The sequence below is a fragment of the Mastacembelus armatus genome, chromosome 1 (assembly GCF_900324485.2).
Source record: "Mastacembelus armatus chromosome 1, fMasArm1.2, whole genome shotgun sequence".
NCBI lineage: Eukaryota > Metazoa > Chordata > Actinopteri > Synbranchiformes > Mastacembelidae > Mastacembelus > Mastacembelus armatus.
Genome location: NC_046633.1, coordinates 9116584 through 9131109, shown reverse-complemented (window position 1 = coordinate 9131109; position 14526 = coordinate 9116584). Strand labels below are relative to the sequence as shown.

General features: G+C 39.2%; 2 protein-coding genes across 5 annotated transcripts; one reads left to right on the top strand and one right to left on the bottom strand.

The window, feature by feature from the left end:
* Nucleotides 1-1315: 1315 nt before the first annotated feature.
* On the top strand, nt 1316-4040 carry cisd2 (CDGSH iron sulfur domain 2). 2 transcript variants are annotated; one of them, XM_026303395.2, is made up of 3 exons: nt 1316-1591; nt 3203-3417; nt 3575-4040. In XM_026303395.2, exons 1-3 carry the CDS (start codon nt 1489-1491, stop codon nt 3662-3664), a joined length of 408 nt encoding a protein of 135 aa, XP_026159180.1. In that variant the 5' UTR covers nt 1316-1488; the 3' UTR covers nt 3665-4040. The 2 variants fall into 2 exon arrangements, with proteins under 2 accessions (XP_026159180.1, XP_026159179.1); XM_026303394.1 differs by lacking the exon at nt 1316-1591 and adding an exon at nt 1598-1750.
* A 392-nt stretch (nt 4041-4432) lies between these two features.
* On the bottom strand, nt 4433-14422 carry LOC113128222 (sodium/hydrogen exchanger 9B2). Of its 3 annotated transcripts, none has more exons than XM_026303388.1 (13): nt 14263-14422; nt 12840-13086; nt 12264-12465; nt 11898-12068; nt 11032-11174; nt 10511-10638; nt 9650-9825; nt 9102-9208; nt 8566-8715; nt 6840-6948; nt 5953-6089; nt 5528-5750; nt 4433-5120 (listed from the first exon to the last, which is right to left on the bottom strand). In XM_026303388.1, exons 2-13 carry the CDS (start codon nt 12960-12962, stop codon nt 5059-5061), a joined length of 1731 nt encoding a protein of 576 aa, XP_026159173.1. In that variant the 5' UTR covers nt 12963-13086; nt 14263-14422; the 3' UTR covers nt 4433-5058. The 3 variants fall into 3 exon arrangements, with proteins under 3 accessions (XP_026159173.1, XP_026159175.1, XP_026159174.1); XM_026303390.1 differs by having other exon boundaries at nt 12840-12983; XM_026303389.1 differs by lacking the exon at nt 14263-14422 and having other exon boundaries at nt 12840-14230.
* Between the last annotated feature and the right edge of the window lie 104 nt (nt 14423-14526).

Sequence of the window (14526 nt, the reverse complement as noted above, 5' to 3'; positions counted from 1 at the left end):
CAGAGGACGCAACAATTTACACTGAATTCTGGGTAGTGAAGTTCTCCATAGAGTACTTGAAAAAAACCTTTGTAAGCACCAGAGGGCGCATCAATTACAAAGATATTTTCAGAAAAACTTGCCCCCTTTAATACAAAGATTTAATAAACGTAATTGTTGAACTTTAAAACAGTATTTTGGAAAATAGAACAAAAGGTCCAATAGCATATTTTGCCTTTCTGCCTTACCTGTATTTTGTCACTTATATATATATATATATATATTTCTACAATTAAGTAGAATTACGTTTCACTAATATTAGACATTTGATGACAATATAGGCTAACTGTATGGACTGAATGAAAAAGGAAAGTGACTCTGTGTCTGTGACATAACAGATTTAACATATCTAAATCAGCACTATCAAGGCCAAAGTGTCCAACAGGTGTCTTTTTCCAACCAGCTTAACTACTATGGTGACTACTCAAAAGCTCCCCAACATAACAGGATTTTAGTCAAAAATATAGCACATGTGATGACTAGTCATCAGAAATTAACAGGAAAAAGACTGGGGATATTGGCTAGTTAGTATATGAACAATTTTTCAATTGAATTCAATTTATTTGTGTAGCGCCAATTCACAATACAAATCATCCCAAGGCACTTTACAAAGACAAAAAGCACTTGGTGACAGTGGAGAGGAAAAACTCTCAACTCAAAAAAGTTGTCACTTTGTACCTCCTGCGAGTTATAGGGCAATAATAATAACTTTTACAGGAAAACAAGAACCTCCAGTTTGCCAGAAATGAAGCTGGTCATAAAATGTTGTATATATAATTACAATTACTATGTAAGAATCCTTGCTTTATTGTATCTAAGTGCATTTGTTAATGCTGGAATATAGCCCAGCACTATGAGAAAACTGGGACAATGGGAAACATTAGTCAAAAATTGCTAAGAACGCCAAACAGGATGAACCACAGTGATGCTGCCTTTGTCGACAACCCAGTATGTCGTCATTATGGCATGATATCAGAGGGAAAACCCACTTAAGTGAAATCATGACTGTTAATATTGAACAGTGGTTGTCGAAAGGTGACTTTATGTCATGAGAGAAATACACTTCCAGTAGTTAATAATTATATAAAATATATCCTTATACATACAATATTTATCTAAGAACGTCAACAACGCTGTGTATGTTTATCTCTGATTTTACAAGCAGCACTTGAAGTAGACAAAACTAGCTCAGTCACGCGGAATTCAAGCTGTCCAATCAGAAACCACCAACTCCTCCAACGCTGATTGGTCACATTCTCCACTGTCATAGGTCGTCGTTACGTGTATTCATAAAAATATCTACGCTTTCTTTCCGTCCTTTCCATTTTTCCCGAGAGGAGTTTACGTACCGGTGAAAGGATGCGCTGACAAATGAACGCAATGACATAAACGAACGCCAGGAACTATCCAAGTCAAACAAAAAAAATCTGCCCAATTGACCAAGTCAAGATGGTTTTAGAAACAATTTCAAAAATTATAAAAGTCCAGCTTCCAGCCTATCTCAAGAAGCTTCCGCTTCCGGAGACGATCGGCGGCTTTGCAAGGTTAACAGGTAAATAGCAGCAGCTGTGGTGCACTTATGCCCGTCAGCGGATGATGATTTCTGAGCTCATCGGTGACACTTCAGCACAGACCTCTTCACTTTCCTCCCTTCCTACTTTCCTTCAGCTAACCTGCAACGACATATCAGCTACATCCTACAAAACCGGTTGTATGTCCTATGTCTCTACTGTAAAACGCTTATTAGTCGTTTTGTATTTTTGTTCTTTCGAAACAGCAGCTCGGGAATGGCATTAAAGCATGCCTGTTACAAAACAGCACTCTCCACAGTGAAGTTGGGGCTTAACCATGCACTGGCAGCATCTTTTGCAACCTGTCTTCTGCTGTGCAAGTTATACCCTGTTAATCCCAACAAGTGGAAATGTAAATGAATTTATATATATTTTACAGCAAGGGTGCAATGATTCACTGATCAGATTAAAACATGGATGAGTGGGGATCCAGTGGGATTATTTTAACTTTATTTTATTTAGGGTGGCCTCTGATAATGTGGATTGATACTGACCTTACTGAGTGAACTGGGTATGAGCATTGATGTGGCCCATTCACATTAACTACAGTTTCTTGCCCATTCATCTATCTATACACCTAATGCTATATATGGTTATGAGAGTTATTTACAACTCCTAAAACAAGATTCAACATGCCACCCAAAAAAAAAAAAAAGTCTTTACACTTTCAGTTTAAAAATAGGAGAGCGAATGGATACAGCTGTTAAATAAACGAAACAAAAGCCTATTTTGAAGCTGACTGACCACTTCAACCTAACCTTTCAGCCAACAGACTTTAGAAAGCATCAGATTTAGCCTATAATATGCCAAAAGTCTGCATGCAAATTTTTTTATGATTATAGAAATCATTACTGAATCTGTTACCCTCAGAGAGCTGAGGTAGGCTCCAGCAGATCCTAGTGACCCTAAATAGGAATAAACTGGTTTAGATAATGAATGGAGAGATGGATGGACCATATGAGGACAGATGCATGTTTCATGCTACAGCAAAGTGACATGATATGCAGCATTATTTGTAGCTATTTCTGACAGACTGCGCCATAAGACCACAAACTGTAAATGTGTTGCATAAACTGTAGCAGTGTTTCTCACATATACACTATGTTTAAGTGCTCCACCCAAACATATTTGCCCACACCAAAAAACATGTGCTGTATGATCATTTTCTTGTGCAATCCTAATGAATTAGCTGATATGAGGCATGATTGAAATCTCCCTGACTAAATTTTTTCAATATTGCAACAACTCTATGAAGTTTTCCTAAATTGTGAATTAACATATTTATGAATTTTGTATATAAAATGTCATAAAATAAAGCTAATGACTAATCATAATTTCCCAAGCTGAAGTTTTCAGATTGATAAATGACAGAGTGGAACAGCAAATCCTCACATTAGCGAACCTGGAACAAAAAAGTGGGCATATTTAGTTGAAAAACATTTAAACACTTGTGGATTCAGTTCTAAATTAAGGTTTTATCACAAATACATTTTTAGCCTATGCAAAATAAGATTTTACAATCTAGTTGTAGAAGATCCCAGAGCTCAAATTAATTCTTTGTTGGTAATCCATTGTATTTATTGTGCCTGCAGTATCTGATTGGCTCCGGTTGCTGCCTCTCCTGGGTATCCTGGCTTTGCTGGGCTATCTGACTATTCGCCCATTCCTGCCTAAGAAGAAGAAGCAGAGAGACAGCCTGATCAACCTGAAGATCCAGAAAGAGAACCCAAAAGTGGTTAACGAGATCGACATCGAGGACCTGAACAGTGCAAATGTGTGTTACTGTCGCTGCTGGCGCTCCAAAACTGTAAGCTGAATTTACTTCCATTAGAGCCATAGCTGATTACTAGTTACATTAATAAATGTAAATTTTAAGACCAATGCCAGTAATTTATGTATTTTTCACTTTTTGATAATGAGGAGTTTCTGCAGCTTACTAATACTAAGTTGCTTCCTCTTTTTAGTTTCCTGTTTGTGACAAGTCACACTTGAAGCACAATGAGCTAACTGGAGACAACGTGGGACCGCTGATTCTCAAAAAGAAGATACTATAATTGACCACTGATGAAAGAATTCCTCTCACCTCCCCAGTCTTTAGTTTTCATGTCTTTTTCTTTTTTTGTTTGTTTAAACAAGTCTTGGTCTTGCCTTGGTGTCATGTTTGAGTCTCATTTGAAGTGGTCCTAACACACATAAACATTTCCAATGTGTGTACACTGTATTTTAGGTTCTATAACGTTCTTGTGCAGTTCAAGTTTTGCTTTTTGTATGTTCATTGTTCTAAAACAGCCTTTTGATATGACCCTAATTCAATTTTACTCGTCTCATTCTTTTGGAACCTATTACAAATCTTTGGGACCACTTTGAGGTGACATTATGACTTCAGTAACCTGAAGCCACAGGGGTAATTAATAAACATTTTGCACTCTGTTTTCATTTTCTAAAATTCCTTGGTTTTATTTAACAGCCAGCTGCTTCTGATTTTGGTTGCCAAATATTAACATACTGTCATCCTTAACATTGTTCAAGGATGTGAAATATTCTCTTATAAGTTATTGTGTGTGTGTGTGTGTGTGTGTGTGTGTGTGCGCGCGCGCTTGTGTGGGAGGTTACTTGTTTTTCTCCAGATGTATTTTAATCATAGCCATTAAACACTTGAGTTTTACCTTTCCTATACAACTCTTGTCTCAGACATTTCGAACCACTGCAAAAGTGCATAAAAACCACTCTACAGTTTCTCACTACTCAGTTAAAGTTTGTAACGTCTGTGGTTTAAAGCATGCTTTTTTTTTTCTAACTTCTGTATTGTGATAACTGCTGTATATAATTAACATCCTTTTTAATTAATCAGCAACATTTTATACATACATGGTTTTTACAGTTATATCTGTATTTTCATAATGAGGTCTATGAATAACTGCATTAATGGACAAAGTGTCCAAAACAAATTATTTATATTAAAATAGATAACTATTACCTTTTGAAGTCCAAACACATTAAATGGCAAATAGTGTATTCAGTGAGTATGACAGTTGGGAACAGTATCCACCTTAAAAAAATGTAAACCATATTCATACTTCAAATGCATACACACATACAAATATATTTAGTATATATACAGATATATGTATATCTGTGTGTGTGAAATGTCCATATGGGAACAGAAACAAAAGCCATCTCATTTATATTGTTTATACAGCATAACGGTGTGGATGCTGGGATGTGGGTGACTTGTTTGGAGCCTGAGACCTGGAAACCACCACAGTCTATAAATACACAGTGATTCACATGTTCCTAGAGCATGTCAGCCTTAAGGAGCTGACCAGCAGTTAGAGAGACAAAGAGAGCCACTCGGTGGCTGGAGAAAGGCTCAGATGTCCGAGGTGTGAAAGCACAGAGGAATTCTCTTTAAACATCCATCTGTCCTGATGTATGAAAACAGGTTATATCAGAGTGTACTCTCATAGGTGACAGGAGTTTCAGTGTCACTTTCACCTTCCACTGCAGTCCCTAAAAGATAGAAGAGAGGTTTATTTAACAAGAAGAGTTTCACTAAAACGCTGCCAGAATGCACAGAGGTACTCTTGCAAACAAACAAAACAACACACTCGAGAATGGTCTACACTCATTCATTCAGTCACTTGTGAACTGTGTGGTTAATCCAATATTCTTACAGTGCAGCACCAACAATGCTACTATTGTGTGGATGCAAAAACATGATGGCACTAAATAGCAGAATAACCTAAAGCTATGCAAATCCTTGCCTGTGTAGGAGCAGCTATTACAAAGGTAAACTAAGGAAACATTTTGCAGGGAATGTATATCCACTACTCGAATAGAACTACAAATGATGATAAAATGATGTTAGTCAGGGTTGCTGAGCTGAGTTAAATTGTTAATATAGTAGGTTTACCTACCTAGGAAAAAGGCTGATAAATTGGGTTTGACACGCTCAGCACTGGCTGAGTTGCTTGGTCTCTGCAACAAGCGCGGTCCAGAAAGCCCTATGATAAGGGCTCCTACAGGAGCTGTGAGAAGGATGGCCAGCACAGCCACTGTCAGCACATCCATGCCGTACTTCAGCAGCTGCTTGTCACCCTTTATTCTAGCCATGTCTAAAGCTGTTGAGCCTATAGCTGCCTAATTAGGAAAATTTAGAGAGAGAGAGAGCACTGAACATTAAAGAAATATTTGAGTACTTCAGATATTCCCATAGTTGAAATGTTCACAGGATTAGACTACAAAAATGTTTTTATAAAAGACAAGACACCTGAAATTGAGATCTTAAACTAAGCATAAAAAATGAAGCTTGAATGAACAATGTATTTCAGTGTTGACATACCTGCACTGTGGCTTTGGGCATCCATGCCAGGGCTATAAACACTTTTTCCCTCATGTTAAAGCCCGCACGTAACACACACACAAAGGTGAACAGTACTCTAACCAGCAGGGCAATGAGCAGAGAGGCTATACCCAAACCTATAGGGCAAATAGGCAAGAGTCATATTGAGATGTTACACCATATTGGTGCTGAGATACAAGGACATAAACAGCTATTCTTATATCACTAGTATTCCTCTAACCATTTGTTTAGAAATGTGCACAGCAGTGATGAAACAAAATTCTGGCTGGTAGGGTGGTACCTAACTAATACGCTGCATGAAAGTTTTCTTAAACTTATAAACATATCAAGGGTTTAACTGATTTCTGTAATGTCTCCATCAGAAGCGCAGGTGCAATCTTGGTATGGCATAGTGCCATCTGGAAAAAAATACGAACTATACACTTTCCCATTGAATTCAATGGAATTGAACTGAATTCAATGGGAAAGTGTGTGAAAACTTTTGACTGGCACTGTATATTGTCTATAGGTGTGAATGTCAGTATGATCATTTGTCTGTCTCTTTGCTTTTTTTGTGGGCTGGCGATCTGCCTAAGGTTTATGCCTCCTCTCATCCAATATTGGACACACACCCAAATGTTAGATGTGAGGTCAAATTTTTCTGAAAAGTCTAAGACATGTTTGTCATAGAACTGGAAATGGATGTTACTATTTAGTGCAGTATATGTGTGCTAACAGAGACTCAGGTCACAGACAAAGATACAACTCCTAGGGCTTCTTTTTTTTTGGCTATGCAAATATATTTACATCCATGCAGTCACATTTGAATGCCTCACAGTGGTAACAGCCAATTCAATGTGTACTCAGCGCATGTTTAGTCTCCTCACCAACTGTGTCCCCCTCCAGCGCAGAGACTCGAATCTCTGCTCCTATGAGGCCAAAGAGCAGAGGCTGAAACACGTCCCATGCCCAGCCTACGACTTCCTCCACAAGTGCCTTAAGACAAAAAGAACATGCTATAATGGTAAGGTGGTGCCTTGACATGTAGACATTTTATCACTATTTTAGTAAAGAAGGAGATTAGGAAGTTGCATGTTTTAATAATTAATTACGCATTGTACTAAGCTCCACTATAAAGACAAAGTGAAGTGAATATCAGGTAAGGGAGGGGAGGTTTGAGGAGACCTCAACTTTTTACAAAACAGGCCATAGCATATGGTGATTTGTGGTTTTAAATCCAGTACAGTGATTCAAAGACAAGAATCCCTAAAAGATAAATTGTATGCTTCCATTAACCTCTCCATCTACACAATCTTATGCAACAGTGAAATACACCGTTGATATGGCTCTAACTGCACACCTGACTGACACAAACCCACTGTCAGAATACCACATGACTAGCAGATAAAGGTGGTGGGATGGTTCTGATGGACAAAGAATCCTGTGTATTTGAGATTTAGTTTCAACTCGTTGATGATGATGATCTTTCAACACTAAACAGTGATCATAGTGATTCATTTTTGTTTAAATCTTTGAGCAAGGGTTGTATTTGCCAATGTTAGAAAAATGACCTAAACATCCCACAGTCACCTCTAATGGCACATTAGAACAGACCTACAACATTTGGATGTGGTGTCATTGTGACAAGCATCCTAAAAGGTTTTATATGTTACACAGCCCTTGATAGGTTTTATTTTTGGACACTGGTTTTCATACAAGGTGAGTGGATTCTAACAACCCATCCATCCATCCATCCATTATCTACACCTGCTTATTTCTTAACCAGGGTCACGGGGATCTGCTGGAGCCTATCCTAGCTCTCTTTCGGGTGGAAGGCAGGGGTACACCCTGGACAGGTCACCAGATTCTAACAACCCTTTGTACAAAATACAAATGAGAACAGTATTCTTTATGCCTCAAGTTTCATATAATTTTCCCCCTCAAAAAAAACAATTGAGTTTTTGCAGTTAAAGCGTATTTGTTCCCCTTGGGGAAAATTTTAAACTATAAGTTAAAAATGTATGGAAAGTTCCAAGGGAGTCCCTATCCAACCAATCGATTGAATTCAAGAAGGTCTATTAGGTGAAGCCTAATCAGTCTCAGAACCAAGGGTTATTCAGTGCCCCCACTTCTTTCATCTTAGAAAGGATACTATTATGACATTTGTTGAGAAACACTGGGATGTTACTCTGTGAAGTACTTTTTTCCCCAACGCTCTTTTTTTTTCTCTCACTACACAGCAAGGAATGTAATGGGTTATCTTGTAGATGTGGACTCTTATGGCGTCTCCGTCTCAACACATACAAATTTAGAAGGAATCTTATGTGAGAATTCTAGGGAAAACCAGAGGCGGAGTCAGTCACCTGATCTCAGTAAGGCAAAACTGCTCCAGTGAAGCTCTGGGAGAGGGAGAACTTCTCTGGGACAAAAATTTCAGGCAATAATTGACTGCAAAGGACTTTTCACAAAATATTAAATATAATTTTGTTTGGCTTCATGTGCATCTGTCTAAGTACTTTTTGAAACACTAAACCTCTAGTAAAAGTTGAAGAACAAATATGTAAATATCCAAATAATGTTTGCACAACAGATATCGTACGCATATGCTGTTACCTTTTCTGTCCCCCAGCCAAGCCCTGCCAGGAACGCCAGCACTAGGGTGCAGAGGCCTCCAGAGCCAGGAAAGCCAGCCACACCACTGCCGAACACGGCAAAGACAGATAGACCAAGTACTAAGAAGGAACGCTTCATCACTAAGTGTTTCTAGGAGAAAACACAAGTCATTGGTCACTTATAGAATATTTCCATGTAATGAAATCTATGAATACAAAATGTTCCATGTGACCAACTGATTCACACTGGAGGATTTCTTGAGTGTGACAGGACATAAAATACATTACTGGTACTGAAATAGTACAGTCTTCTGTTCTGGAAGTAAATTCTTTAATCTGTATGCTTTCCACCATATCCAATGTCTTTCATCAAATGTCCACAGAGTATTAAATCAGTTAATTTATGTAATGTAGTTATTAAATCAAAAGTGGAACACTTCATAAGCTTTTGCTTGTTCTTCCTAAGTTGCTTGATAGCCTGGGATTGTCAAGTGGTGTTAGGATGACAAAGCAATGGTAAAACCTGCTAATACCTACCTGGTCAACACTAGGAAAGTATTGAATGAGGAAGCCGAGAAGAATTCCTGCAACCATTCCACCGGCCACCTCCAGTACCCCTCTCAGGAGATTATACCCCGGGGATCCTAGAAAAATCAGTAAAGAAAACACACAATACAACACAATTAACTGAATTAATTGGCCCACATGTGTGTCAATAATTACAATTCTTGACAGTAGGAGAGTGAAAACTGTCTTGCTTGGGGGATTAAATGCTGTTTAACATATCCATAAAAGGCTCTACATTCTGGTGTATTGGACTTATGAAACGCAAAATAAAATGTGGATTGATCCAAAAAGAAAGCCTTTATGTTTTAACAGGAGCACACTAACACCATCTGCTGAGCTTCTGGCAAGGTGCAAATAAATTACTGCATGTGCTTCTCAGTTCTGACCTACCCTGCGGTACGCTACACTGGATGCCACTCCCCCGGAGTGTTGTTCTTCAAAAAAGAACAGTGAATCCAGCACTTCGCATTGTCTTTCACCTCCCCACAAACCTGAACATATAACATTAAAATGGTTACCTGTGGCGAAGGCCATGCCCAAGCATGTGGTAAACCCAGTGATTGCAAGAATGTCATCAATGCTGCCTGCAGCCATCAGCAGTGTGGGAATGCCCTGCTCCACGCCATAACCATACTTCTGCAGCAGCAGCATGGAGGGAACCACCACAGCTGGAGAGACAGCTCCCAGCACAAACCTACGATGTAAAGGAGGCTGACTGTTTAATTATTTACCATAAGGACATAAGAAATAAAGAAAAGCCTTTGGTAAACATCAGCCTCTGAACACACTTGAAGAGATACAAGGAAAGACACTGTAGCTGGGACAATTTGCTAAAATGATGGTTATGATTCTTTTAGTATTCCTTGATTATATAATAGGTGGTTATAGGCATTAACTGAGCTAGAGCTAAACAGACTTATTTTTAAACTCTAAGACTACTAAAATTCAGCTGTAATTTTTAAACAACCCATAAAAAATTAAAGGAAACGTGTCCCTTGTATGCTGGTAGAGACTACAACTGTCCAGTCTCAAATTTCAACTTAACATATCTTATTTTTAACATATGACATGGACACTCCAAACCTACAATGGCAGAGGGTAGGTAGGCACTGAAATTTCCTTAGACATTATTTACACCACTATGCTTTTAATACTGTGTTTTCCTTGTGCTGAACAGGAGGGCCTGAAGAACAGCTTTCCTTTCTATAATTACTTTTTTCATTTTAAGGAGCACCTTAAAGTCCTTCTCAGGACCACTGTTACATGTCATATGTAAAATGACAAAAAATAATGCTGAAATTGAGATGGCAAATATATCTGACTCATGCTCATGAAACAATAAAACATATTCCTCAAAGGATGAGTTGTGTTATAGTTACCCAAGGATGAAGCCCCACACCCATGGCAGGCCCATAAGGAAATGAGAGACCAGAGCTGTGGTGCAAGCCTCTATCATGCAGGGCCCAACTGCTACACGTATACATACGGACTTCAGTTTCCTGAGAGCCTAACAGTCCATAGATAATGCAAGAGTTCGTAACAGTAATTAATCAGATTCCACACACAGATACAGAAAGTACAGGCAAGTGTAATGGTGCATAGAGAAGTACTGAAAAATTGGTTAATAGACTGGTTAATAGACTGATATAGATTTTATAACACTGGAAACTGAATACTTTGTATATTTTGACTGCAGGTCAGACAATAATCGGAAAACATTGTTTTGTTCTCACGTCAACTCTGACAGGGATTTCCAGAATTTCTTGGCTCAATGATAAAACAGTAACATCAATACTTTTAGCCTTTATATACACAAGCCATTTGCACAGACCTGATGCATTACATAATTATGATGCTTCTCTAAACATGTTAAGCTTCAACAGCTGTGTATGAGGTATACCTTTGGGTCCAAGCCTAGACCAGCTCTGGCCAGAATGACAGCCAGAGCGATGTTTCTTAGTGAAGCGGACCACCTGAAGTCAATATATACCCCTTCTGTTACAACTGGGATGTTCCTCAGCAGGAAACCCATCAGCAGCATACCTGAAACACAGCAGACAGCGTGAGAAAGGAAAGATAATCTTTTTATTATTTTTTATCCTTTAACAAAACACAGTTTGTTCTTTCAGGCTGCCTCTCACACAGCTACAGAACAGGAATGAAGATCACCCGATACTTTCTGAACTTACAGTGCTCAAACACTGGGGCTCAGCATGTTTCAACAACATCCAAACTTACTCTAAAACTTCTGACAAAGAGGGTAACATGGTAAAACAGAAATCAATGCCAAGAGTGACAAAGGTTAGTACAGTGCTTGTTTGGTCATAAAATAAGACATTTGAAGTTAAATTCTTTTAAAGGCTTCAGCTTTGAAGCATAAAACTTGCAGTTAAAACAGAGGCTTCTTTGAAAACTGACATAATGCACTATAACATACATATAAATATATATATATAACAATAAAATAAAGTCAGGGTAGGGCTGCTACCTATTTGTAGGCATGTGAAGTCAGTCTGTTAGTTAAAGCCAGCCTCTTTAGCTGATGCTTCGGAGTGGGATAAATTACACTGATAACCACCTCAGCCTTCCTAAGATCCCAGAAATACGCAGTGAATATCAAATAACAATTCTATAGTCTTTTGTTCACAAATAGGAAGTTTAAAGTCTGGGTGCTCGTGAACTGTATTGCTATCCGTGTAACATAAAATAAAGGTGTGCTTAGACACATCAGCATATAAAGCATAAGCAGTGAATTATCTGCCTTACCAAGGAGTGGTGGGAATGGTGGAAGTTTGGGCAGATGGATGAGAGCCACCAATTTGCCCCCAATGACTGCACAGATAAATAATATTGTGATGCCAAACAGGTTTCCCCCTGGAAGACATTCATCCTCGGTGATAGACCACACCACTCCAAAGAGCACAGCTGCTAGAAGGACTGCAGAGAAGGGAGGAGACGAGATCATGGCTTTATACATCTCACAAGAAGCAAGATACTGTAGATAAGATTTCCATTTTTAAATATACACAGTTGCATTTATCATGCATGTAAAAAAGTCATTACATTTGCAGTTTTTCCTAATATTATGTGAAAGAGTGGAATTGTCTTGACATAAACCCCCTATTTGCTTACATTTGGTAATGAGAGAGGCCAGAAGCCCTCTTGGGGGACATGGACAAATTCTGTGGAGCAAGGGGCAGCAGACCACTGGTGGGTCTGTGTTTGTGCCAGCATCTACCACAGGGTTTCGTGGAATATAATAGGTGGTCTCCTCTGTAACATTCGGCGTAGAGCAGCGTCGTACCACGACCTGGATCTGGTTCACATTTAGGTGCTGGAGATAAACGTTTCAGGACATGGAGAAAGACACGTCAGTGACAACATGTTTTTATTAGCTGCCCAAACACCATGCCTGTATAAACATGATCATTTTTCTAGCTTTCTTCTTTCAGCTTAGGCACCTAAGTTATCTTACACAGAACATTAGGTGACACAAATATGAATGCAGTATTTGTGCAAAGACTAGGAAATAGATGTTCAATTTGAAATGAATGAGTGAGACAGTGGAATAGCACCACATAACAGCAACCACATCACTTATATATAGCTTACAATTTTTTTAACTTTTATTAAGGCAGTAAACACTAAATAAACAAGGTTACACTGGCGTGAACGGTGCAAGAGAGTGCTATGAGCAAATCGCTTTACCTCTACATGGTTTGCTGCAGGAAGACCAGTTCTGTCCAACAGTGGGCTGGGTGAGGGACTGGGTAGAGGACTGGGTGCAGGACTTGGTTCTGGTGTAGCAGATTTGGGTTGAGTGTCCTCCATTACAACAAGCTCCAGTATTTCCTAGTCCAAACACTTCTCTGTCACAGCACATGAAGCTGAAGGGGTGAGGCTAGCCACTGATAAGCAGTTCCTTCACTTCTATATACCCAGGGCTTGTCTCAGCCTATTTGTACAACATGGTTTTATCAGCAGAAAAACAAATCACCATGAACTTTATATTGGAAAACAGTGGTGCTCATACAGGCCTGGAACTTGGCATGATATGAAATAAGGTTGAGCTCAAACATTAGGATAGGTTTCATTAAACTGAGCAAATATTGTACTGGCTCAGGCCATGAGGTTAAATCACACTAACCAGGGTTCAGGCCACATGACCTCTGTTTAAATGAGGATCTATGTGCCTAATGTGGTACATGCTGGTTACTGTGTGCTGGTAGCTCTTTTTTTTAACAAGTCAACTAAAAACCACTACACTCTCTGATCCACTCTTTCTCAGTAGAGTTACATGAAAAGACACGCTAGAAAAAACTATTCAGTAAACTAACATTACTACAGTGTTTTCAGATTATGGCGACAGACGCTGCTTAATCCAGTTGTGACCACACTAATCAATGTTTACAGCTCGGCCATATGGCACCTGTAGTTAAGTGTTGGCACAAGTAGGTTACTGCAGACGCAGAGGTAAGTTATGAACCTGTCAAAGCCAAAACTCATGTCGTTGCTCATCTACGTTACAGAACATTTTTGGTTTAGACAGAACTGAAACCATCGCTTCAGTCATCAGTAAACCGAAGAGGCAAATCCACAATAACCCAATGGTCAGTAGATCCATTATCGGACACTGGCATGCCATCCCAGGAGCTAACAGCTAACGTTAGCTAACTCCGTATGAGTTTTATATATTGTATAGTTGTATATATATAACGTTATATTATTAGCGACAGTAACCGCATTACAACCCATCTTTAAGTTAGCGTCGGCAGGACATGTAATAGGCCCAGTCTCTTCAGGCTGAATTGTTAGTAACATCAGTGAGGTCGCTGTAAGGTAACTAAACTACTAACGTTATAGCTACACAAAACAATGTCAACGCTAAACAGTTCCGTGTGCTATCGCAAAACCAGCCGACAGCAATGAACGTCTGTAAATAAACGCTCAGATCCAACTCTGACACGTGGTTATTATCCCCACTTTAGCTCTGTCCGATATTGGACGCCTCGCCGGTAACTGGTTGCATCTGTGTCTCCTATCCCACTTAAACGCACCGGATTCTGTCACAGCGCCCACCTCTGACAGAATCAGATATGCAACGTTATTATGAAAAGAAAAAGCAGCTCACCTCATGTTCACAGTGTCATCGCTTGTGAACTGTCAAGAGGCCGCGTTTCAGACACTCCTCTGTCAGACCGAGCAGCTGGGGAACGGGAATGAGTCGGATTAGCGATGGCCAGGAGGTTACATACCCCACACAGGAGCGCTTGGTCGTGGGGTTGGGGTGGAAAACACACTCAAGTGTATTGCTGAAGACGTTTTCAAATACAGTGACACAGAAATTCACAAAGCTTAGTCTGAAGAGTGAATAACACAGAATATGTTTATGAAT

What these genes read in the sequence shown, in the direction of transcription:
- cisd2 (XM_026303394.1), top strand. Translation starts at nt 1,633, where the DNA reads ATGATGATTTCTGAGCTCATCGGTGACACTTCAGCACAGACCTCTTCA. An exon ending in TACATCCTACAAAACCGGTT is followed by an intron (nt 1,751 to 3,202) that starts GTATGTCCTATG and finishes TTGTGCCTGCAG; the next exon opens with TATCTGATTGGCTCCGGTTG. An exon ending in GCTGCTGGCGCTCCAAAACT is followed by an intron (nt 3,418 to 3,574) that starts GTAAGCTGAATT and finishes TCCTCTTTTTAG; the next exon opens with TTTCCTGTTTGTGACAAGTC.
- LOC113128222 (XM_026303388.1), bottom strand. Translation starts at nt 12,962, where the DNA reads ATGGAGGACACTCAACCCAAATCTGCTACACCAGAACCAAGTCCTGCA. An exon ending in ACTTTCCTAGTGTTGACCAG is followed by an intron (nt 8,716 to 9,101) that starts GTAGGTATTAGC and finishes GTTTTCTCCTAG; the next exon opens with AAACACTTAGTGATGAAGCG. An exon ending in TGCCCAAAGCCACAGTGCAG is followed by an intron (nt 5,751 to 5,952) that starts GTATGTCAACAC and finishes TTTCCTAATTAG; the next exon opens with GCAGCTATAGGCTCAACAGC.